We start from the raw sequence: 26,411 nt of genomic DNA, 5'->3' as shown, positions 1-26,411 counted from the left end.
AAGTCACATTTAAAAAAACCAACAACAGAAATGTACTAAAACAAAATCAAGTAACCTTTTTTTATGCTTTTCTTTATAGGTGTGTGGAAGTAGTGAAAGCTTCTCAATATGTAGAGCTAGCCAATGATCTGGAAATAAATAAAGCAATTACATACTTGAGACAAAAGGACTTTAACCAAGTAAGTTTTTAAAAAATAGATGGAATTTCATATCTTAATTGGTCAAAGCAATAAAAACAGGGAAGTGCCCTTCTAGAATGTTACCTGTGATTATTCTGAAGTTGGGTAATATTAATTGTATTTTAACAAATTTTCCATTAATATAATTTTAAACTTTGATTAATTTTTACCTGTTTGGCCTGTTTCTTATAATGTAAATACATTCTTTGTATATCATGGGTGCTAAATTACCAAACCATATTTTAGTCCAGAGATTAACTTTCCAGGTTTTCAAAATTTACCTAAAGCAATAAGGCTTTCAAGATTAGCATGTCGGCCGGGCGCGGTGGCTCACGCCTGTAATCCTAGCTCTCTGGGAGGCCGAGGCGGGCGGATTGCTCGAGGTCAGGAGTTCGAAACCAGCCTGAGCAAGAGTGAGACCCCGTCTCTACTATAAATAGAAAGAAATTAATTGGCCAAATAATATATATAGAAAAAATTAGCCGGGCATGGTGGCGCATGCCTGTAGTCCCAGCCACTTGGGAGGCTGAGGCAGAAGGATCGCTTGAGCCCAGGAGTTTGAGGTTGCTGTGAGCTAGGCTGATGCCATGGCACTCATTCTAGCCTGGGCAACAAAGCGAGACTCTGTCTCAAAAAAAAAAAAAAAAAAAAAAGATTAGCATGTCTGTGCACGGGGACAAGGAAGGCTAGGAGCTGGAATAGCAGCCTGATGTGCTTCCATCCTGCTGTCCTCACCATGCAGCTTTCCCGTTGTCCGTTTTGTGTGTTTTGTTTCCTTATTGACATGGCATTGGGAAAGAGAGAGTCTTGTTGCTAGACATGGTTTTTGCATCTTGTAGATCTTTCATTGGCTATGCTGCTACCTTGCTGACTTGGGTGGAGGTGGAGGGTGCTGTTCTTCAGTAGTCTCTTGGGACAGAGCTGACGCAAGACCAAGAGTTTTAGACAGCTGTAAGAAAAAGAGGGGACAGCGAAAGAGAGTGAATAGAGTGAATTTTATGTCCTAGTCCGTAACACCAGTGGTTAGTGTTTCAGCAACTAAAAAACTCAGCCCCTCCATGTGAAACCCAAAGAGCAAGGGCCAGAGAAAACCACTGCATCTTTCCCACAGCCAATCCCCAGCCTGTGCTTCCACTTTCTTCCTGTTTAAGGACCGTCCTCTTGTCCAGGAGACAACAGAAAAGACTAAGGGAGTGGGGAGAACACCATCCACTCAAAGAATGTGAGAGTAGAAAAAAACGACCACCCAGTGTTCATGAAATAATTATATGATTAATATAATACAATACTGTGGAGTGGTCCCATTGTATATGTTAATTTATATTACTGAGCTTAATTTTTAGCATTTACAAACCATTTGAAAAACACTTTTCAAAGTATCTTTCTATCTGTATTTTCATTTATCATCACACCCTTCGTCACGAAAAATGCTACTAATAATACTTTAACATTGTTGTCATGCCTTTCCAATGGAAACAGAGTGAGGCAAATTGGTGTTTATTATCTTGCTGAAGTGACATATCACCAAAAAATATTTTTGTGTATATGAGATATACTGTTATAAATGACCAAATGGACAAAAATCATGTTGCCAGTTTTATCTTGACATTTTATTTTTAAATGATCTTTTTAGAAAGGACTAATAATGCATTGCCATAGTTTATGTTGTAAAACTATGTCCATTAAGAAATAAGCTCTAAGTTTTTCATATTAAAATTCACTTAACTCAGATCTTAGTGTCTGTTGCTTTCCTAGCTTTCTCATTCAAAATATCTTTTGTTCCATTTGCATTTTCAAGTTCCTAATATCAATTAGTTTGCCAATATTTGTTAAATGCCATTTCTGCTTTCTTTCCAACATTGCTGCTTTCACTTTGTATTTCTTTTGTTTGTATTTTGTAAGTATGACGAGGTGGGTATAATACAATCGTATTATAGTTTGAAAGGAATGCTATTAGGTTAAAAAGGATTAGATTGACATATCTCATGACCATTTGATGAAGACTACTTTATTTACAATTCAAAGTAATAGAGAAAAAATTACAGTTTCTTCTATAAGGATATAGTTCTACAGTTAGCTCTCTAAATACTTTTTAAAAGAAAAGATGCAGGCCGGGTGTGGTGGCTCACGCCTGTAATCCTAGCACTCTGGGAGGCCGAGGCGGGCGGATTGCTCAAGGTCAGGAGTTCGAAACCAGCCTGAGCAAGAGTGAGACCCCGTCTCTACTATAAATAGACAGAAATTAATTGGCCAACTAATATATATAGAAAAAGTTAGCCGGGCATGGTGGCACATGCCTGTAGTCCCAGCTACTCGGGAGGCTGAGGCAGAAGGATTGCTTGAGCCCAGGAGTTTGAGGTTGCTGTGAGCTAGGCTGACACCACGGCACTCACTCTAGCCTGGGCAACAAAGCAAGACTCTGTCTCAAAAAAAAAAAAAAAAAAAGAAAAGAAAAGAAAAGATGCAGAAATCACAGAATATGGTTCTTTATTGATAATGGTGGTGTTTGTGGCCACTTTTGTAATAGAAAAAAACTCTGCCAAAAATCCAGAGATGGATGAGATGAAGTAGTTGATCCGAAGGCCAGTGAGGATATAGAAAACAGATGTGGTGGAATGCTGAAGCCAGGAGTAGACGGATGGCATCAGCTGGAAAAGAAACAAAAACAGAAATATAGCTATTTTCCTAATTGTTTTTAGGATAAAGAAAAAAACCCAAGCTAACAATGTTTATTCTCATTATTTGTTTTGCCATTTACAGCTAGATTTAAATTTGCAATTTTATCAGCTTCATTTATAAATTAACTTATAATATTTTACTTTTAAAAATAGAAATATTGGGTATACATTCATGGACATGCAAAGGATAGTTATGAAAACAGCCTAATTTCAGAACAAAATTCTGAGCCAAAATGTACCTGAGAGTGTTCCTTTTATTAGAATAATTACATAGCCTTTTAGAATAGCTCATAATTTAGAAACATATAATATGAAATGTTTTTACTCTGTCAGATGTTTTTAAATGTAAGTTTTAAGTTCTGAATACCTTTGTTGATTCTTTTAAGTAATAACTTTGGATTGCATTGCTTTCTGCATGTTATTTGGATTCATAGTAACCATTTGGGGAGAAAACAGATTTGATGTTAAATGTAGCCTTAAAGTGTTGTTACTGCTTTTATTAATGAGCTACAAAGCAGTAAATATCAAAATTTTAAATTTTAAAACATTTCATTGACTGTAATTTGAATGGCTGCTTGTGAAAGGAATGATATAAACTACTGTAGCATTCCTTTTATTAAAACAATTATTGCTGTTGCTTGGTAGCTTTCCTTTTTGTATTCTGTTTTATGAATGTCATAAACATTAGAGAACAGCTTTCTTTCCCTGTATGCTTTACTTCAGAGAGTTTAATGAATATACGAGAAACCTATTCAAGTGCCTTTTTGAAGTAACACATACATTTATTGTGACACAATCTAAAAGTGAAGATTAAAACATCTCAATTCTTATTCAAAGTTAAATGCAGCTTATAAAACTTAGAGATTCAAAACAGCAGTGGCTTCTACATTAATAGCTGTGAAGGTTGTGTAAAGAATCAATGAGCTAGTTTCTACAGAATGAACAATAAGAGCAGCAATGATTTTTGAGGTATGTTTAAGGAACTTTCTGGTGGTTTCATAAGATAAATCCTTTCAAGAAAGTAAATGAGAAATAGAATCTCAAAAGAGAGGATGTGATGTTGAGTTTTTCTTTTCTAGTGTTTACTTTGTGGAATTATAAATTACTGGCCTAAAAAATTCCAACATTTTTCTTTAAAGTCATCAGAAACCCTTTCAAAGAATAACTTGCTCGATACTTCATTATATAAAAATAAATAAAATATATAATAATTTATTCACATTGTAATCCAAGGATCTGTATCTGGTATTTTAAAATCTTCTACCCTTCAAAAAAAATTGAGTCAACATACTTTCTGGTACTTCATTTGAGGTCAAACCCTGCTCAGCACACATCTCAAAATTTTCAGATATTTGCAATAACTGTAGCTGACACTATTGTGACACAACTTTTGCTTGGACACAACTACTTTTCAGGAGCAGGAGGCCGAGCATCTTTTATTCAGTAAATGTATTTTAAAAGAAGGAACTAAGGAAAGCCCACTGCCTTTCTGTACATTTTTATTCTTTCTGATATTCTGAAGTCATTTCTAGGTGGAGTACTCATTCGCCTTTCATGCAAGGTTATCCACATATCTTACTTGGTTAGAATTATCTTAGACCTTCCAGGTGGTTAAAAATGTACTTTTCATTTCTCATGACTTGAAAATGTAATTATATTCAGATCTACTTTAGATCATTTTTGATAATATTCCCAGAATTATTTTTAGTTATTGGATTTTGGAAAATTCTCAGCCATTTTCTTTCTTCCCTTTCTGGAACTCCAATTACGTTTATATTAGACCTTTTCACTGTGTTCCTGTGTCTCTTATGTTCTTTTCTAAGAATGTATTTTTGGCCTTTTCTTTTACTGTGCTGTACTTAGTCTGAACACTTTCTGGGATCTTGGCCTTCAAGTCTTGGTTGCCTTGGTAGCTCTCCAGTGTCTTAAAAAATATTTTTAATATTTTATATAACTTTTCTAGTTGTTCTCTGTGAGAAAATGGCCTTCTATAGACTAATCTATTAAAGCCAGAGGCAGAAATCCCAGGATTATTCTGTAAAAGGCAAATTTGCAAAACCTTTCAACTCCTATTCCCTACTCCGTTGTACAGGATAAACACTAAATTGTATCACCTGACTCCTAAGACTCAGTATTTGCTACTGACCTTTCTTCCAGTCACCAGTCCTCTCTTCAGCTAGATCTAATCTGCTGTTAGACCTATCTCTATGTTCTTAATTTCAGTTATTATATTTTGAGTTCCAGAATTTCCATTTTATTCTTTTTTATAAATTCTAATTCTTGAATGAAATTCTCTCTTGTCATTTGTTTTCTTGAACATATCAATCTACCCCTTTTGTGCCCTTCCCATGTCTTACTTACCCTTCATACAAATCTGATCTTTTCTCCAGCCATAGCTTGAGTACTGTCATATTACAATGGTAGTAACCTTGAAATACTCTATTTCTAGGCTGTAGAGACCTTAAAAATGTTTGAAAAAAAGGACAGTAGAGTGAAAAGTGCAGCTGCAACCAACCTCTCATTCCTGTATTATTTGGTAAGTTTTGTTTTTTACAACTAAGATTTGACCATGTAGGCTTTCTATATTGCTAAATTTCTGCCTGAGGATCATGACTAAGGAGAGGCCAAAGAATACTGGTAGAGAATGTAAGCAGAATGAGGGCTATAGTGGATCTGATCATGACAAGTGCCAGGTCAAAGGTTGAGTTTGCCAAAATAAGTGAGAAGACCATCTCCAAAGGAGAAGAGGAGAAAAATGTGGTAAGCATCATACTATAGAATTGTGGAGTGTACCACTGGAAGATGAGCTAGAGATGTATTTTAACTTCTCTGTGTTAGTAATAAAGGAAGTGATATCTTAGGTTAAACGATTTATATAAGGTTGCAGGGTATTATCTTTCACAAGCATTCATTGAGCATCTACTGGATGCCAATCATTGGGAATACCAGAAGTCTAAAAGCTCCTTAAAAGGGAGCTTTCTTAATTTGGAACAAAGGAGGCAGGTGGGTAGACTAGGAAGGAAGGTTCAAAGTAGAGAACAATAAATTAACATAGATAAGTGCTTCAAAAATTCAGAGGAGGCAAATAATATTTTAATTTAGGGCTTTTAGGAAAGATTTTGTAGAGAGGTTGGATCTCGAAGGTCAGAATGTAGATAAGAGAGAAAGGGGCATTTGTGGGCAGACTAACAGAAGAAACAAACACACAGAGGTGAGAAAGTATTTGGAGGAGAGGTGTATATAAGAGTCATTGTGGTTTGTTAAACCACCATTAAGAATCACTGCTGTGGCCGGGTGCGGTGGCTCACGCCTGTAATCCTAGCACTCTGGGAGGCCAAGGCAGGCAGATCATTTGAGCTCAGGAGTTTGAGACCAGCCTGAGCAAGAGCGAGACCCCGTCTCTACTAAAAATAGAAAGAAATGAATTGGCCAACTGAAAACATATATAGAAAAAATTAGCCTGGCATGGTGGTGCATGCCCATAGTCCCAGCTACTCGGGAGGCTGAGGCAGAAGGATTGCTTGAGCCCAGGAGTTTGAGGTTGCTGTGAGCTAGGCTGACACCATGGCACTCTGGCCCAGGCAACAGAGTGAGACTCTGTCTCAAAAAAAAACAAAAAAACAAAAGAAAAAAAAGGAATCACTGCTGTGCTGAACTGCTGTTGCTGGTAGAGCTCAGAGGGTTTTTTTCATTTGGGGCTGTATCTGTATCTGTCCATTTAATCCAAATTAGTAACACTTTTGTTGATCCAACTCCCTTAAAAACTTGGAGGATTTTCTCTGAATCTCATTGGTATTTCCTTCATGCCCCAAAATCCACATCCATAATTCTTTTCAGGACAGTCCCCTTTCCACTTAGGTGTGCTATGAAACAGAGCACTGAAGAGTCTTAGAAGCCCCTCCTTTTTTTTTTTTTTTTTAACCTGAGAGAGAAGGTCTGCAAGATATGACCTTAAATCTTTAGAGACATTTATAAAATGTGTTACAACCACATCCATGAATTGATCCTTACCCTGCAAGCATTTCCTACTTTGATAATCTTTTGCCACCAAAAGAAACTAGTAGAGACATGAAATAATTTTATTTTCCAGCATCTACTGGATGTGCTGGTTCTTCTGTATTTCCTCTAAATTTTACCTGCAAACTGAGCAGTTCTCTCCTTAGCTCATCTTTCTCTTCTGTATCCTGTCATACCCAGTTAAAATAAGTTAATTGGCTCCTTCACATCCTGCCTAGAAATCTCCTTGGCCACATGCACACATTCATTAGGTATACTTTCTGTCTCTAAGCTACCCATAGGTGCCACTTTGAACAGCCTTTCACCATTACAATATGGCTTGCCCTTTATCCAGCTTCTGAAAACAATTCTTTCCTGCCTTTTCAGGCTCCACTCATGGTTCACTGTCTTCTCCAGTCCCTAACAGCAGCCCCTCACGACTTTTACCAGTTTTTGTATCAGAATTCACACAAAAACTTGCGTATGAGTGTTCATAGCACCATTATTCATAGTAACCAGGAAGGTGAGAGGAAGCAACGCAAGTGTCCATCAGCAATGAACAGATAAAAACAATGTGGTGTGGCCACACAATGGAATACATTCAGCCATAAAAAGGAATGAAGTACTAATACACACTACAATGTGGATGAACCTCAAAAATACCATGCCGAATGAAGAAGCCAGACACAAAAGGCTACATATTGTATGATTCTGTTTATATGCAATGTCCAGCATAGGCGTGGAGACAGAAAGCAGACTAGTGGTTGTCAGGGCTGGGCCATGGGAGGATGGGGAGTGACTGCTGATGGATACAGGGTTGGGGAAAAATGTTCTGTAAATAGACACAGTGATAATTGCACAACTGTACTAAATGCCACTGAATTGTACATTTTAAAAGGGTCAATTTTATTCTATGTGAGTTATATCTCAGTTTTTAAAGAGTTTAACCAGGGGACTGTGACCATGAGTGTTATGGGAGAAAGGATATGGGAATTAGATCTCATACAGTTGAGGAGGAGCCATGGCGGGGCAGGTGCACGGGGAGGGGGGTCTGAGGAAGAGTCACTGTCAGTCAGAGACCAGCCACTCATGGCCAGCTGCCACAACGGAACCTAGAGAGCCTCCATGGGGAGGTCTGTGGGAAACAGGTGCCTCTGTATAGCTGCCTCCTGGTGGGTCCACAGCCAAGCCCTGTCATGGGGCAGGGCCACAGTTGGGAGGAAGAGCTGGACATGGAAGAGAGGTGAGTGAGGAAAGGCTGGCACCCATGGACATTTCTGTATCTGGCCTGCATCTGATGACAAGAAAAAGGCCTTCAGAGAGCATTCCACATGCCACACAAGTTTCCCTTTTGGCCAAGTCTAGATTAGAGCCGTGCAGGGAAGGGGCTTCTAGGAAATGTAGTTCCTGGTGTAACGAAGCTGCCCTGGCACAATTGGCCACAGTATTTAAGAATAGAGAGGTTCCTGTAGCTCGCGTGATAGGTGACAAGGTCCTGACCAAGTGTTCAGCAGTGGAGAGGGAGATAAAACAATGGATTGCTAGAAGTGCAGAGGCCTAGTAGGTGAAGCAAGCGGTGCGCTAGGGACAGGGAGGGTAGTGCTGCCTTGACAGCTATTTCAGGGCTTCAGGTGGGAAGGGGAGTGCTGCGGTAAATGATGACATGGATTTGGGCGTTGAACATGGAACCACCTACATATAAATAGTGTTGTGATTCAAACCATGAGGTTGTGGAGAAGTCAATCATAAGAAACTTGGGTAGTTGATCTTGATGATTAAAAATCTTTCGTAGAAGCAGTTTATCAAGACCAAGATACGTAAAATATTTGTTTCTGTTCATATCTATAATGTCAGAATAGTCAGAAACTGATATTTGATGAGATTTAAATAATTTGTATACATTTTTACTTTATTTAGGAAAATGAATTTGCACAAGCCAGCAGCTATGCAGATTTAGCTGTGAACTCTGATAGATATAATCCATCGGCTCTTACTAATAAAGGGAATACAATTTTTGCAAACGGTGATTTTGAGAAGGCAGCTGAATTCTATAAAGAGGCTCTAAGAAATGATTCTTCTTGTACTGAAGCACTTTATAATATTGGTAAGTGAAACGAGGCAAAATTGCTTTTTGCATTATTTGTTTATTTAGTTTTTGCTTTGTGTATGTGTGTGTGTGTTTTGTTTTAGTTTTGTTTTGCTTAAAGAGCTGCAGTGCATTAGGGGTTGACTTTTTTCTAACATAAAATTAAAAAGAAGACTACTACTTCTCAGATTATAGATTATTTTAAGTGGAATTAATTATTCAAAAGATATGCACATGTAATATTTGGATCAGGATTGCCATACTGCCCTCCTAAAAGGCTTTTCCAATTTCTATTTCTACCACAGTATATAAGACTGATTCCCCAAATTCCTGATGATATTGAATATTATCATTCTTTTAAACTTCTGCCAAACTACTAGGTGGAAAAAAATCTAATTTTCATTCTTTTAAATTATGAACAATTTAAACATATAAAAAAGTGCACAGGAAAAATAAATACCCATGTACCTACCACTCCATTTTGCCATGTTTACTTCACATTTTGTTTTTAATAAAATATTATAAACTGTGAAGGCTCATTACCATCACATTCTCTTCCCTGGCTTTTGGAGGTCTCCTAAAGTAAGACCTGGGCGTGAGTTTGCAGTCTTGCAAGCACATGTCCATGCACTACTCCATTTTGTCTCTTGAGTTATTACTGAAGTTTCTTTTGAAGCTTTCTTTTCAGTGCATAGGTGTTTTGTACTTTTTGGTTTGCTTATTTTATTCCCTTTTTCATGATATGGCCTTTCCTCAGATATCTGATGATTTTATGATCTTGGGCTGTCTCCTGGTATTCAGGAGTTTGCAGCTAAAAGCTGAATGGAAGGCCGGGCGCTGTGGCTCACGCCTGTAATCCTAGCTCTTGGGAGGCCGAGGCGGGCGGATTGCTCAAGGTCAGGAGTTCAAAACCAGCCTGAGCGAGACCCCGTCTCTACTATAAATAGAAAGAAATTAATTGGCCAACTGATATATATATATAAAATTAGCCGGGCATGGTGGCGCATGCCTGTAGTCCCAGCTACCCGGGAGGCTGAGGCAGAAGGATCACTCGAGCCCAGGAGTTTGAGGTTGCTGTGAGCTAGGTTGACGCCACGGCACTCACTCTAGCCTGGGCAACAAAGCGAGACTCTGTCTCAAAAAAAAAAAAAAAAAAAAAAAAAAAAAAAAGCTGAATGGAGTCTCTGGGCTCATGAGTGAGGATGATGGGTTGCCACTATGCCATAAGCCCATCTATCTGGCTTGTTCAGTTGGGGACCTGCCCATCAGTCAACCAGATCTGTCTTCCTGGAGAAGACTCTTCAGTCTTGGAGGAAGGCGGGCCTGCTACCCACCTTGGAAAATAGGGGAGGCAGGGAGAGATTAGCAATTTTAGATGGAATCTGGGAAAGCCTCACTGAGAATGTGGTGTTTCCTGTCATGTTGAAAGAAAGGGAGGGTGTGACCATTTGGGCATCTGGGAAGAGAGCAGTACTGGCACAGTGGGGAGAAGAGCACTTGCTTCCTACGCAGATTCTTTTTTATTTGTTTTGAAAGTTTTAAATATTTTTCCCTACTCCATTGCTTGACTTTTAACTTTGTTTATAATTTCTTTTATCAAACAGTTTTTCTATTAATATAGTCAAATTTGCTTTTAAAAAAAATTATGACTTGATTTATTGCTTTATGAACCCCTTTTCTTACCCTCAGATTATAAAATCATTTTTCTATATTTTCTTTTCATATTCTTGTAGCTTTGTTTTTTCTATTTAGTTTTAAAATATACTTTGAATTCATTTTTTATGAAATCAGAATCTACATTTTTTCCTTTATGTATACTCAGTTGTCCTGGCACCATTTATTGCTAGTCCCTTCTCCTCACTGGTTTAAATATCCATGAACTTAATTTTATAACTGAGTCCATTTCCGAACTCTTTATTCTATTCTTTGGATCGGTTTGTCTATTCCTGTCCCACCACACTTTTAAAACCACTGAAGCTTTATAACCCCACCCCCATTATTCTTTTTAAAAATCCTCAGTTCATCTTTATTTTCTCTTCTGGATGAATATTTACATATATTTAAAGATTCATTCTGTTACTTTGAGTAAATTAATATCAATAATAATGCTTATAGGCTTTTTTTTCTTTTTCTTTTTCTTTTTTTAAGGCCTTACCTATAAGAAGCTAAACCGGTTAGATGAGGCTTTGGACTGTTTCCTGAAACTTCATGCAATCCTGCGAAACAGCGCCCAAGTTCTTTACCAGATAGCAAATGTGTATCTTATTTGAAAAACTTAAGGACAGTTATTGATTCATTCAATTGGTGATTGAGGATTAATTATTAAATAAGTTTAGTGAAGTAATTGATGAAGATAATATTTGAAGTAAGTGATGAGGATAATCTAACTAGCAGAGTAACGTGATAAAATATCATTTGAGTGATCCTGTTTTAGAAGATCATTTGCACTGTAAGAGGAATTAGTTAAAGGCTAAAGCTATTATTTATGAATTTTTGGAAAAAATAATTGAAGTAATGGAGTATGAAATTTTAGTACTCATGTCATTTATTGAAAGTCCATTAGATGCTTTAAGCCACTGTATTAATTCTGAGGCTTGTGGAAGGGTATCACTGAAGCACTAACTTACTAATTAATAGGAAAATATTATTCATTACTGATTAGTGCTACTGACTGAGTTTGGATAAGTCCTCTTATTTGTTTTAGCTGACATGTAGGTAACTCTCCAAAGATCCTTACCCTCCAAAATTGTGCAGTACTTTATATGAGCCCACTCATTAATTCCATTCATTCACTAGTCATTTATTCAATGTATACAGTGTATGCCAATGTTATGTTTAGAACTCTGGGGAATGTAGAACAATAAAACATTGCTCTCAGGTCAGTTACTTCAACTCTTAGCTTTCTTCAGTTTCCCCCACCACCACTTCACCCTCACCTTCAAATAGAAAAGCAGAAATTTGTTAATGTTTTTAATTTTAATTTCACATTAATTAAAAAGCACTTTAATTTCTCTCTTTATTTTAGTAAATTTTGACCATAACATTGGGAAAGGTTAGAATCATAGGTAGGTTTTTAAGTTATCTATCATCTTGATATAAATTTTATAAAAATATGTTTAGAAAAACATATATTGTGAGGTATACCTTCAATAATTTTAAGTTACTATCTGCAGTACTTTTGATAGAGATTAAAATTTTTTTATAAAAGAAACTTAGGTTTAGAGCAGATGGCATAGTTATTCCTTTTATTTTGTTTTGTTTATTTAATTTCTATGAAACTGCCAGTATCATGATCTTATACTACCTAGTTCATGATCAGTTCAGATCTAGTCAGGCAATTGATATGCTTAAGGCTGTTTGAATATATTTTATTTTTTTCTCATGGCATCACATTTATCATTAAAAACAGGAGACACCCTTTTTTTCAATAGAACTTTGGAAATTTTCATTTCATTGAGACTAATATAAAAATAAGTAGTAGTCAGTAAGTATTGGTATGAATCAATTATTTGAATAAATTCATATGACTTACTAGGTACTAGAGGAAGTTAAAAAAAACCTCCCTATCGTTAGGCTTATAATTTAGAGAAAACTCATAAGAAAAATACATGAAAACTGTTCCCTTAATATGCTGAGTATATTAGGAGAGATAAGGACAAATTTTCGGCAATACTTTGAATAATTCCACTAGAAATTTGGGAGTTGATCTTAGTGGATAATAATGAAGCAAAAGGGAAAGCAAGGTATATATAGGGAACAAGAGTGTTATATACAGTACTGATCCATTTCCCATCTTCACCCCTGAAGAAAGCCAGAGCAACCAGTATAAAATAGCATGTTTCCTGTAGGATAAGAAATATTTTTATTGGAATGTTGTTTTTAGGTTTGCTTATTGATTAATAAATTTAGAAAAATTTTGTTATCCTTAACTGACATTCCCAAAGATATGAATTAATGGAAGATCCCAATCAAGCCATTGAATGGCTAATGCAACTGATCAGTGTTGTTCCAACTGATTCTAGAGCTTTATCTAAACTAGGAGAATTATATGATAGTGAAGGAGATAAATCCCAGGCATTTCAATATTACTGTGAGGTAGGTGTGTTTTTTTCTATGTTTTAATATTTTATGAATTGTTGTAAAACAATAGCGGGTCTTTAAAAATTTAGAAAATCTTATTAGTTTTTAAATGAATAATAATTTATTTAAAATAAAACATTCTTAGAATATGAAGTTAGTTTTTGATTAATTTTAATAAAAAACAAAAGAGTATAAATTCCTTTTTCTTTTCATGATTTGCATCCCTTTTTGATTCTTTTAAATATTTAATTTGACACAGATATATGTAAATATATCAGAAATATTCATAGATAATTGAAAAATGTGTCAAACAAAGTACAGGTTTTCTAAATCTTGTATAGTTTCAAAATGTATAATTACTTATAACAGTTCATACTTTTTCATTAAAAAATTTTACATTGGATAAATTAATCCATTCAATAGGTAAAGTATTCAAGAAGTAAATTATATGTTGCCTTTAAAGTTGTATTGTCATTGTCATGTTCCCTATTTTTCTCAGTCATATAGGTATTTCCCCTCTAATATTGAAGTCATTGAGTGGCTTGGAGCCTATTACATTGACACCCAATTTTGTGAAAAAGCCATTCAGTACTTTGAAAGAGCTTCTCTTATACAGTAAGTAACTAGGATTTTATGTTCAGTTAATGTCTTATGTTGAGAATTTTTTTTATCCCTAGAATTAGTATCTGGTAGACCTAGTAAATTCAAGAACAGATATTAATGAACATTTATGAATTATTTTCTTACATTTTGTTTTATTTTACTTGGTCTTTGTTGTGATCAATGTTTCCCTTTGCATAGAATTTTTTAAATACCTTTTTAAAGGTACTTTTCTTTATGTATTATTCTTATTCACATCTCAGAAAACAATTATTATTTCTTTATTAATCAGAAAATGACTATCTCAGTCCTAGGACAAAGTTTTATTTCTGGAAGAGTCCTAATAGAAAAATGTTGTGTTTGTTTTAATGTACAATTGATATATTATATATTAAAAATTAACCTGTTTTAAGTGTCTTTAAGCACTTTTCAAACTCTTTCATACATGTCTGATTAAAAAGTATTGGAATATATCATTTTCTGTTTCGTATTTAGCTATATTGAATTTTAAGATGAAATATAACTTAGAATTATTTGAATGATAAAGGAATACATATTTAAATGATCTCTTTGTGGGATTTGTATTAGACAATTAATTTTTATGACATGGGTTTCACATAAATGTTTTGAGAATTATAAAACTATTAATAATTAGCAGCCTGGTTTCGTGGCTCATGCCTATAATCCTAGCACTTTGGGAAGATTGCTTGAGAGCAAGAGTTCGAGACCAACCTGAGCAAAAGGGAGACCTGTCTCTACAAAAAAAATAGAAAAATAGCCGGGTAAGGTAGCACGCATCTGTAGTCCCAGCTAATTGGGAGCTTGGGGCAGTAGGATCACTTGAACCCAGGAGTTTGAGGTTGCAGTGAGCTATGATGATGCCGCTGCACTCTAGCCCAGGTGACAGAGTGAGACCCTGTCTCAAAAAAAAAAAAACTAATTACCAAGGATAGGAGGATAGTTTTAGCTTAATTACATCTTTAAGATTAAAGCTACTTAGATAATACATCTTAAGCTTTTTTATTACACTTAATACTCTCTTAAACTTAGCCATTAATTAGCTCATGTAAGACCCTTCCTTCTTTGAGGCTCAGTCCACCACTGTTCCATCCTTGACTTCTATTTGTGGATGTCATATGTTGATACAACAGTCATCCCTTTGCCTAGTCTACATTATGTTCTTTCTCTCCATCCCACCAGTATTCTAGACTCATAAGTTTTGACCTCGATAACTAATTTAATCTACCCTCTCTGGAGTTCGGTCACCTAGATCCACCTGATTCTGATTATCACTAGCACATTTACACTAATAAAATTTTACATTATGATATCAAGTTATCAGAGTATAACCTCCTCTCTTTCCAACTTTCATACTCCCTAATTTCCAGTACGTTTTTCTTTGGTAATATTGAGATCTCTAACCTCTTGACCCACCTCTTCTCTTGTAGTCTCAGCCTCCTTCTGGCTTTCATTCTAAGCCTGTTCCTACTCAACTACTTAATTTATCACTTCTATTTCCTTTCTTGCTGACATCCTCAATTCCTTTTTCTCTCTTGCTTTGCTACCCAAATTGTTCCTAAAAATTCAGTTCTTGGGTTAATCCATTCATTCATTCCATTTCTATACACAGTCTGTGAAGCACTAACAGAGATAAATTATGTGACCAGGCAAATTGATGCCACACAAATCTGTGTTAGGTGAACACAGCTCATCAGTCTTAAGTGTTTCTTCCTCTCCTATTTCCCTCTCAAATCTACTCAGTTCTTCTCCCTATTTTATGCTTCAACTTCCTAGAAAATAGAAGCCTTTTGTAGAAACTCTCCTAACATTTCTTTCTCCCTACTTTCCTATGAATTTACTTTCACTTGTACCTGTTTTTGCCTTCTATCTCAGTTGCAGAAATATTTAATATACATTAATTACATTACCAGCCCTCTTTTGAGCATTTGTTTTCTGTACCGTATATCTTAATTTTCACTTTTTCTCTTTTTTATTAATATATGCTAAGTCTTTGTTATGTAAGTTTTACCTCTAATATAAAGATGTAAGCTCTTTGAGGATGGGAATGTTAGTTTTGAGGTCACATAGTTCTTTAAATATTCTTTACATATTCTATGTGGCATATAGTTGAATTAAGTTAAATTTCCTTTTATGATATTTTTTTACTATAGAAACTCCTCACCTTGCTGTATCTCTTAGATTTTTATGGTTCTTAGTAATCTTATATTTTTGTAATCGATTTAAACCTATACTATTGTTTTGTATATTCTGTATATTCATAAATCATGTCAAAAGACTTCAAGAAATCCTAGTCCTAACTGGTGCATTTAGTGTAATTCCATTATTGTGCAGCATTAGAGAATATTCTTTAATATTTATAATAATTATTATTATAAGTCACCATCAATCAGACTAACATATGCATTATGGGAATTCCAGAAGGGGAAGAGACAAAACAAGGAAGAGAGAGACTATTTGAATAGTGGCCAAACTTCCCAAATTTGAGGAAAGACATGGATCTACAACGTACTAAAACTTATGAGATGCAGCGAAAGCAGTCCTAAGAGGGAAATTTATAGCTGTAAAGACATTTTAAAAGAAGAAAGAGCTCAAGTCAATAACCTAAGGAATTAGAAAGAGAAGAGCAGGTTGGATGCAGTGGCTCACGCCTGTAATCCTAGCACTCTGGGAAGCTGAGGCAGGCAGATTGCTTGAGGTCAGGAGTTCGAAACCAGCCTAAGCAAGAGTGAGACCCCATCTCTACTAAAAATAGAAAGAAATTAATTGGCCAACTAATATATATAAAAAAAAATTAGCTGGGCATGGTGGCACATGCCTGTAGTCCCAACTACTTGGGAGGCTAAGGCAGTAGGATTGCTTGAGCCCAGGAGTTTGAGGTTGCTGTGAGCTAGGCTGATGCCACGGCACTCACTCTAGCCTGGGCAACAAAGTGAGACTCTGTCTCAAAAAAAAAAGTGAATGGAAAACAAGATACCCATATGCAAAAGAATGAAGTTGGACCCTTATCCATTACTTATGCAAAACATTAACTCAAAATGGATTAAAGACCTAAATGTAAGACATATATTAGGAAAACATAGGGGAAAATCTTGATGGCATTGGATTTTGCAATGATGTCTTGAATATGACACTTGAAAGTACAAGAAATAAATAGATAAATTATACTTCATCAAACTTAAAAACTTCTGCTTAGCAAAGGTAACAGAAGAGTGAAAAGACAACCCACAGAGTGGGAAAAATACTTACAAATCATACATTTGACAATGGATTCATATCTAAAGTATATAAAGAAATTCTATGACTCCTCAACAACAAAAAATCCCCAACCCAATTCAAATTGAGTAGAAATTGAGGCTGTCTTTGAAGCCATGAGGCTTCTACTTAGAAGGGAGATCCAGAAAAAAAAAAAACCCAGAAGAGTATTAACTTGTTCCCTAGGCTTTCCTTCCTTCAAATCTTGTTATTCTTAGATATTTTTAACAGAAGTCATTAGAAGTCCTGGTTATGGTTATTTATTGTAGAAAAGAATTCGAATAGACATTTCTCCAAAGAAGATATATAAATGGCTAGTAAATACATGAAAAGATGCTCACCATCATTAGTAATTTGGTAAATGCAAATGAAAACCACAATGAGATACTACTTCACATCTTTTAGGATAGCTGTTTAAAAAAAAAATAAGCTGTTGATGAGGACATGGAGAAATTGGAAGCTTTGTGCATTGCTGGCAGGAATGTAAAATGGTGTTTTATGCGGCCGGGCTTATGGCTCATGCCTGTAATTCTAGCAGGAGGATTGCCTGGCAGGAGGATTGCCTGAGGCCAGGAGTTCGAGGCCAACCTAAGCAAGAACAAGAACCCATCTCTACAAAAAAATAGAACAATTAGCGGGGTGTGGTGATGCACACCTGTAGTCCCAGATACTCAGGAGACTGGGCATGGGGCAGGAGGATCCCTTGAGCATAGGAGTTTGAGGTTGCTGTGAGCTATGATGACACCACTGAACTCTAGACCAAGCAACAGAGTAAGGATGAGACCCTGTCTCAAAAAAAAAAAAAAAAAAAAATGTATTTTATGGAAAACAGGAAGTTACTCAAAAAGCTAAATTTATAATTATGATGCAGCAATTTTACTTCTAGGTACATACCCAAAGAAATTGAAAGCTGAGACTCAAACCAATACTTACATGCAGTTAGGCATTCATAGCAGCATTATTTACAATAGCCAAAAGGTGGAAGCAACCCAAGTGTTCATCATCAATGAATGGACACACAAAAAAGTGGTACAGTAGTTTCCCTTATTCGCTGTTTTGCTGTCCCTGGTTTCAGTTACCCACAGGCACAGTACAGTAAGATATTTCAAGAGAGAGGGACCACATTCATATAACTTTTATTACAGTATATTATAATTGACCTATTTTATTGTTGTTAATCTCTTACCATGCCTAATTTATAAATTAAAGTTTATCACAAGTATGTTTGTATAGGAAAAAAACATAGAGGTTGGTACTATCTGTGGTTTCAGGTATCCATGGGGGGGGGGATCTTGGAACATATCCCCCATAGATAAGGGAGGACTGCTGTATATACCTGCAATGAAATATTATTCCTCTATAAAAAGGAAGTTCTGAGACATGCTGCAACATGGAGAGACCTTGAAAACATTATACTAAGAGAAAGAAACCAGACACAAAAGAACAAATATCATATGATTTCATTTATATGGAGAGTCTAAAATGGGTAAATTCATAGAGATAGAAAGTAGATTAGAGGTTACCAGGAATTTAGGGGAGAGAAATAAAGAGTTATTGTTTAATGGTTGCAGGGTTTTTTGATTGGTGTCATAAAAATGTTTTGGGAATACATGGTGGTGATGGTTGCACAACATTGTGAATATAATTAATGGCACTGAACTGTACACTTAAAAATGGTTAAAATGCCAAATATTATATATATTTTATAATTTTAAGAAATTAATATACTAAAAACTATTGTATACTTTGAGTGAATTGTATGGTATGTGAATGATATCTCAATAATTCAACTGTTAATAAAAAGGATACCTGTATGATTTCATTCATTAAAGTTCAAAAACAGGCTAGATTGACAGTGTTAGCAATCAGTATAGTAGTTTTCTTTATAGAGGAAGGAGGGTAATATTGGTATTCAGAAACATAACTAAGTAATAACAGCATATGGAAAGTACAGTGCTAAGAGATTCCAACAGTCTAATGCAGTCTGGCATAGAAGAGTGTAAAGAGATTAGAATGAGCCTCCAAGCAGAGGCACTGGTGTATGCCAAAATCAGGAGTCTAGCAAGTGTTGTGAATACAGGGACATTCCTGTTCCTGTTTGAGTTCACCATAACATGACATGTTAAGCAAGGCATGATGGAAGATGAGTTGGAGAGGTAGAAAAGCACTAGAAAGTAGATAAACTGGGTTGGAATATTGGATGTGGCATGTAGGTGGAGGAGAGGTGACAGATGTTAAGGAGGGAAGTAATGTGGTTAGATATTTTATTTAGATCACAGTGGGTGGCCGTGTAGGCAATGGATTTAAAGTTAAGTAACTTGCCCAAGTAGCAGGGCTGTGATTTAAAGCCAAATCTGTCTGATTCCAAAGCTAAATTTTCCATTAAGTAGAATAGAAACTCAGGCTTTCTTTGAAACCATAAGGTTTCTACTTAGAAGGGAGATTCAAAAAAATGAGAAAAGTATTAAATTGTTCCTTAGGTGTTTCTTTCTTCAAATCTTGCTATTCATCTTGCTTTTAACAGAAGTCTTTAGAAGTTCTGATTATGGTTTTTTTAGTTTAGAAAAGAATTTGATTTCTTTTTAAGGGGAAAAAAGAATTTTTTTTACTTTCTCTTTAGTTGAAGCCTGTTTGTTCAAATGCAGGATCAAAAGTTGCTGCTCAGGCACTAAATTTGCAAGCCTAAGAATTATCATTAAAGATTATGGCAAAAGTAAAGACCATGTTTGAAACAGAATGCAGTGGTTTTTAACCAAACAGGTTAAGTGGGTCTCATAAAAATATCTAAGTAAATGCATGAACCAGATGAACTTTGAAGGACTCTTAAATTTAAGTGTAACTATAACAAGTAATAGTGAAGGAAATTATATATTTGCTATTTTCAATAATAAAAATGATCTAACAGAAGGTCAGAAAATAATTGAAAAATAGGATAGATATACAGCTTTATAAAACTGTTTGAACATCACAGATTATTTTTGTTTCATTTCTAATTTCATCTGATTAATTTCTTTTATAGGCCTACACAAGTGAAATGGCAGCTGATGGTAGCTAGTTGTTTTAGAAGAAGTGGTAAGTGCTTTAATTTTATTCATTTTTAAGATATTTTGCCTCTTTCCTTCTTTTAGGTAATTATGCATATAACTGTGTTCCAGTTGCCTATTTATTAAAACATTAACTTTTGGCCGGGCGCAGTGGCTCACGCCTGTAATCCTAGCACTTTGGGAGGCCGAGGCGGGCGGATTGCTCAAGGTCAGGAGTTCGAAACCAGCCTGAGCAAGACCCCGTCTCTACCAAAAATAGAAATAAATGAATTGACCAACTAAAAATATATATACAAAAAATTAGCCGAGCATGGTGGCGCATGCCTGTAGTCCCAGCTACTCGGGAGGCTGAGGCAGTAGGATCGCTGAGCCCCGGAGATTGAGGTTGCTGTGAGCCAGGCTGACGCCACGGCACTCACTCTAGCCTGGGCAACAAAGTGAGACTCTGTCTCAAAAAAAAAAAAAACATTAACTTTTGATAACTATAAATATATGAAGCATTACATGAAAAACGTAATTACTATACCCAAAAAGTTATGCTTACAAATTAGGTATTAATTAATGTATTCCCATCCCTCTCTTAAAAACAGATTCATGTGGTAATATACATAACATTAACATTTGTACCCCCATAATATGCTGAAATAAAAAAAAAAACAGTTTCATTATTTTCCAAAGTTAACATGTAATTATTTGTACAAATTTACCACAGAAAAATGTATATAGAGGCCTTCTGTATATATACTGTTTTTCTATTTTCTACTCACTTGTTTATAAATGTCCTGTGTGCTCAGCCAAATTGATGAAACTAGCTCACACCTGAAAAGCCTAAGAAAAGCTCAGACTAGGACAATTGGGACTTTATGTTTTTTATATCAACGATCACTAGATTATCTTGGTTTGTGTTTTTGTTACTGTTTTTATTACATTCTGTACTGATGGCACATGTCCTGGAGGATAGAGATGCTGTTAGTTTTAGAGGAACTGTGAAGCGAATGATATGCTTGCAGTGTCAGAGATTAAGCTAGGAGATAGATGCTAAAAAACTTATAATTTGTCTTGTAGCACACCAAAATGACCCAGGAAAAGAAATTCTAAGGGAAGCACAAATTTTGAAAATGTTGACAGTGTGTTCTCACCCAGTCTTGTAGGAGGTTTCTTTCTTTATCTCTGTGAGCATCTTCAGAATGGCATCAGAAGTGTTTGAATACATACTCAGTGTAGTCCTCAAATCATTTTAGGGGTGATCTTTACCATTACAATAATTCCTGTTGGATATACAACATGACTATACCATATACATTTTATTTATATCAACATGAGTTCTTAATTCTCTGTGTTCATTTCTATATCAGTCATATATGTAAAATGTACATATATATGAGTTATTCTCATGGTTTAAAAACATGGCCTGCTTGAGTTATGGAAGTGCAGATTAGAAGCAGCACCTGTCGGGTGGTAGGTGCTTCCTATCTCTATTTCATTTAGGTCTCACAACAACTCTTTGAAGGATTAGAATAGCTGTCCCTCTTGTACAGCGAGGTCCAGAGATATAATAACTTGTTTGCTGAGATTTTAGCAAAGATCTTTAACCCAAACTCATTTTTTCTATTTTTTGGCACTATGTGAAACTAAAATTATTTTGTTATTAATACAAAACAAATTGCTTCCTATAAACTTTTTAATGTTCAAAAAAACTGTTAAGTAAATAATTTCATATTTTCCAAATGGATGACATTGAAATTACTACTAGTATATTACTTAAATTATTTTAAATGTGTCAGTTGTTCATCTGGAATAATCTTTTTTTAGGAAATTGAATGGTTCTTAATTTTTGCCACTAAAATGTTTATTTTAAGAAATGAGCCAAGGCCAGGCGCGGTGGCTCACACCTGTAATCCTAGTAATCTTTGAGGCCGAGGTGGGAGGATCGCTCAAGGTCAGGAGTTTGAGACCAGCCTGAGCAAGAGGGAGATCTTGTCTCTACTAAAAATAGAAAGAAATTAATTGGCCAACTAAAAATATATAGAAAAAATTAGCTGGGCATGGTGGTGCATGCCTGTAGTTCCAGCTACTTGGGAGGCTGAGGCAGAAGGATTGCTTGAGCCCAGGAGTTTGAGGTTGCTGTGAGCTAGGCTGACACCATGGCACTCTAGCCCAGGCAACAAAGTGAGACTCTGTCTCAAAAAAAAAAAAGAAAAAAAAGAAATGAGCCAAGCACAGTAGTTCACATCTGCTGTCCCAGCTACTCAGGAGACTGAGGCAAGAAGATTGCCCAGGAGTTTGAGGCTGTAGTGCGCTATGATCACACCTGTGAATAGCCACTGCACTCCCTGGGTAACACAGCAAGACTCCATCTCGGAAGGAAGGAAGGAAGGAAGGAAGGAAGGAAGGAAGGAAGGAAGGAAGGGAGGGAGGGAGGGAGGGAGGGAGGGAGGGAGGGAGGAAGGAAGGAAGGAAGGAAGGAAGGAAGGAAGGAAGGAAGGAAGGAAAGAAGTGAAACTAAGTTTCAGCCATCACCCTTTTACTTCTGCTCTAATCCTTTTTCAAATTTATTTTTATCTTATTTTTCTTCCAGAATACATATTGAGAATGGTGTATATATGCTTCTGGCAAACATGAAATCTTTCTACTAAACTCTTAAGTGTACCATTATATTGAATTAAAACTAATATTTTTCTGAATCCTATTAGTTTCCATATTTTACTAATGTTTTATATTTTTCTTTTTTACTTATAGGTAACTATCAGAAAGCATTAGATACTTATAAAGATATTCATAGAAAATTTCCAGAAAATGTCGAATGTAAGTGACATTATATTTTAAAACTTTGAAGTTATAGATTTCTCACATTTTATGTTCTAATATATAATTATAATTGCAACTGTACTTGCATACATAAATGCCAACCTGTAATTTGTGGTATATATTTTTAAATGTTTATATGATCAGAAAATTTGACTAGTAAGTGCACATTTTTATAGTACTAATCGTTAATGGATTTAAATGTACCACTAAATTCTGTTTTGAAAAATGTAACAGATTGAACATGTGTTTTCTTATACTACAAACAGAAAGACATTTTATAAGAAGTACAAATGTACAAGAACAAAGAGATGATTAAATTTGAGAAACTTTTTGCTTAGCAGATTAGAAAAAACTGCAGGTGTAGGTAATGGATAAGTCAACAGGAAGCAAAACAATTCCTAACATAGAGCCACAGGAGGGGGCTCAGCACAGTGGCTCATGCCTGTAATCCCAGCTACTTTGGAGGCCCAGGCGTTAGGATCGCTTGAGGCCAGGAGTTCGAGACCAGCCTTGGCAACCTAGTAGAAACCACATCTCTATAAAAAATTTAAAATAAAAGAATCAGCAAGATGAGGTGGCATGCACCTGTAGTTCCAGCTATGCGAGAGGCTGAGGCAGGAGGATGGCTTGAGCCCAGAAATTTGAGGTTACAGTGAGCTGTGATCATGCCACTGCACTCCAACCTGGGAGACAGAGTGAGACCCCATCTCTACAAAAAAAATTTTAAAAGCTCAGGAATTGAAGGTATCAGAAATTGTAGGTGTGCTGACCAGTGCTGAAAAGAAAAGGGTTGGCTGAAACTCTGTATAAGGAACAGCTAGATTTCCAAATCACCTACCTAAACTGTACTGCAGGAATTTAGGCAAAATGCAATGATGATGTTGGTAGATGACATGGAGAGAGAGATTTGGTTAATTGTAAAGGTAGGAAAAAGAGAATAATAACTTGGATATTTAATTAATTGGATATAATTTCAGGATAAAGTGAGAGAGAAAATACAGGAGAAAGAATTTGGAGGAAATGATGTCAGTTTTGGGTAGATTTTCTTTGAGATACCATGGATGTCTGGTAGAAATATCCAGTCAGTCTATTTTAGCAAAGCTGCCATAATGCATAGAAAGTCATGTTCCGGCCGGGCGCAGTGGCTCACGCCTGTAATCCTAGCACTCTGAGAGGCCAAGGCAGGCAGATTGCTCAAGGTCAGGAGTTCAAAACCAGCCTGATCGAGACCCAGTCTCTACTAAATATAGAAAGAAATTAATTGGACAACTAACAATATATATACAAAAACTTAGCCGGGCATGGTGGCACATGCCTGTAGTCCCAGCTACTCAGGAGGCTGAGGCAGGAGGATCACTTGAGCGCAGGAGTTTGAGCTTGCTGTGAGCTAGGCTGACGCCACGGCACTCACTCTAGCCTGGGCAATAAAGTGAGACTCTGTCTCAAAAAAAAAAAGAAAGTCATGTTCCTTTACTCTCTCTAGTAAAGAGTTTGGAGTTATATACTAATTTTAAATTATCAGAAAACAGACTAGTTGAAGTTTGCAAAAGGATGAACTATCTCAGGGAAGTTTATAAGGTAAGTAGAAGGGCCAGGAGTATAACCATGCAGTATGCTAATGTTTAATTGGAATAGAAGAAACAGTAAAGAGACAGAGAAGGAAGATCAGGGAAATAAGAAAAATGATGTCCCAGAAACCAAGGGAGAATTTAAAGAAAGATATGATAGTTTGTGAAGTGAAAACTGTATAAAAGTTAAGAATTGGAAGAAAGCCATTGACTTTGGAAGGTCCCCGGGGAAATAGTGGAGGCAGAATTGCAATGGGTTTGAAATGTGAATGGAAGGTGAAGAAATGGGCCACTTTTGTAGAATTTGTAGTTTAAGGAAGGAGAAGGGAGGTGACATCTGAAGAATGTAGCAGGGTCTAGGGAAACTTGGTTTTTTTTTTGTGTTTTTTTTTTGAGACAGAGTCTCGCTTTGTTACCCAGGCTAGAGCGAGTGCCGTGGCGTCAGCCTAGCTCACAGCAACCTCAAACTCCTGGGCTCAAGCAATCCTCCTGCCTCAGCCTCCCGAGTAGCTGGGACTACAGGCATGCGCCACCATGCCCGGCTAATTTTTTCTATATATATTAGTTGGCCAATTAATTTGTTTCTATTTATAGTAGAGACGGGGTCTCGATTTTGCTCAGGCTGGTTTCGAACTCCTGACCTTGAGCAATCCGCCCGCCTCGGCCTCCCAGAGTGCTAGGGGGAAACTTGTTTTTTAAGGATGAGAAGATGTGAACATTTCTGCTACCTAATGAGAATGATCTAGAAAAAAGGGAGAAATTGAAAATATGCCAGAGAAGAAATATTGATGGAAGAAGGTTTAAGGGAATGGAATTAACAGGACAGGGTGGGTAGCTTAACATTTGAAAAGTGCTGGGATATTTCTCTGATAAGATGATATTTAAAACCAGCCTGAGCAAGAGCGAGACCCCGTCTCTACTAAAAAATAGAAAGAAATTAATTGACCAACTAAAAATATATAGAAAAAAATTAGCTGGGCATGGTGGCACCTGCCTGTAGTCCCAGCTACTTGGGAGGCTGAGGCAGAAGGATTGCTTGAGCCCAGGAGTTTGAGATTGCTGTGAACTAAGCTAACGCCACGGCACTCTAGCCCAAGCAACAGAGTGAGACTCTGTCTCAAAAAAAAAAAAAAAAAAAAGGAAAAAAAAGAAAGAAAAAAATTAGCCTAGGAAAGCAAGTGAAGGACATTTTATCAACATCGTTTTAGACCAAGAACAGTACCAAAGGCAAGCCACACACTTCTCTCTTGGCAAATACAAGGTCTGGATAGATCTCTCCTCATTTTAGCCTAAGTAAGAGGAAAAAAGTCAGCATGGAGTTATGAAAAAATGCTGTTTCACAAGGAAATATAAATAATTTTTATGACCCAGAGAAATAGAATAGTCCAAAAAAATTATTGTAGGAACCAGAAGAAAATGTACAGAACTATTTGGCCCCTTCTGTAAGAATCAGAGAACACATGATGATCTCTGCCTCAGAGGCAGAAAGTCACAAGCTGAGATGAAAAGATATTAGGATAATATAAAATAAGGGGGGGATTATAATAGGATGATAAATAAGAAAAGATTATAGGGAAACTAAAAATATATAGCAGAATTAAAATCTACCTGAAGACACTAAAAGAGCAGAAAATCAAATTAGTAATTAGAAAACTGGTTAGTTCTTCCAGAATTCAGAGAAGAGAACAAAAATTGAAGAAGAAAATTTGATATATAAAGAAGATAAGAGAGATACAACTAAGAATTATAAATGTTGCCAGGGAATAAACCGCAATACTTGCAATAAAATAAAAAATGAAAGACATAGTAGAAGCAAACATTCTAGAACAGAGATAAAACCCTGTTACCGGCAAAGGAAGAAAAATTGGACAGTTAACAGCAATACTGAACACCGAACACTAAATACCAAAGGCAGTGAAACAGTGTCTCTACAGTTTCAAGAATTTCTTTACTTCTGCATGTAAAAAAACATAAAGATATTCTTAGATATATAAGGGCTTAGAAAATACACGTATTTCCTCTTCTTGGGGAAACAAAAAGTTGACTTGAAAACTTAATTTGGAAGTTCAATGGAAAATTGAATCAAACTTTAGCACTTA

General features: G+C 36.0%; 1 protein-coding gene across 3 annotated transcripts in view; it reads left to right on the top strand.

The window, feature by feature from the left end:
• IFT88 (intraflagellar transport 88) overlaps positions 1-26,411 on the top strand; it is an 81,700-nt gene that overhangs the window by 38,779 nt on the left and 16,510 nt on the right. For all 3 annotated transcript variants that reach the window (XM_076009563.1, XM_076009564.1, XM_012778654.3), the window contains 8 exons: positions 80-179; positions 5,307-5,393; positions 8,771-8,957; positions 11,088-11,196; positions 12,884-13,034; positions 13,519-13,634; positions 19,912-19,964; positions 22,676-22,741. In XM_076009563.1, coding sequence (XP_075865678.1) covers positions 80-179; positions 5,307-5,393; positions 8,771-8,957; positions 11,088-11,196; positions 12,884-13,034; positions 13,519-13,634; positions 19,912-19,964; positions 22,676-22,741 — 869 coding nt within the window. The remainder of the gene's footprint in view (positions 1-79; positions 180-5,306; positions 5,394-8,770; positions 8,958-11,087; positions 11,197-12,883; positions 13,035-13,518; positions 13,635-19,911; positions 19,965-22,675; positions 22,742-26,411) is intronic.

This window comes from Microcebus murinus, chromosome 13 (assembly GCF_040939455.1).
Source record: "Microcebus murinus isolate Inina chromosome 13, M.murinus_Inina_mat1.0, whole genome shotgun sequence".
Taxonomy (NCBI): domain Eukaryota; kingdom Metazoa; phylum Chordata; class Mammalia; order Primates; family Cheirogaleidae; genus Microcebus; species Microcebus murinus.
Note: the sequence above shows the minus strand (reverse complement) of the source record. Positions and strands in the feature narration are given on the sequence as shown.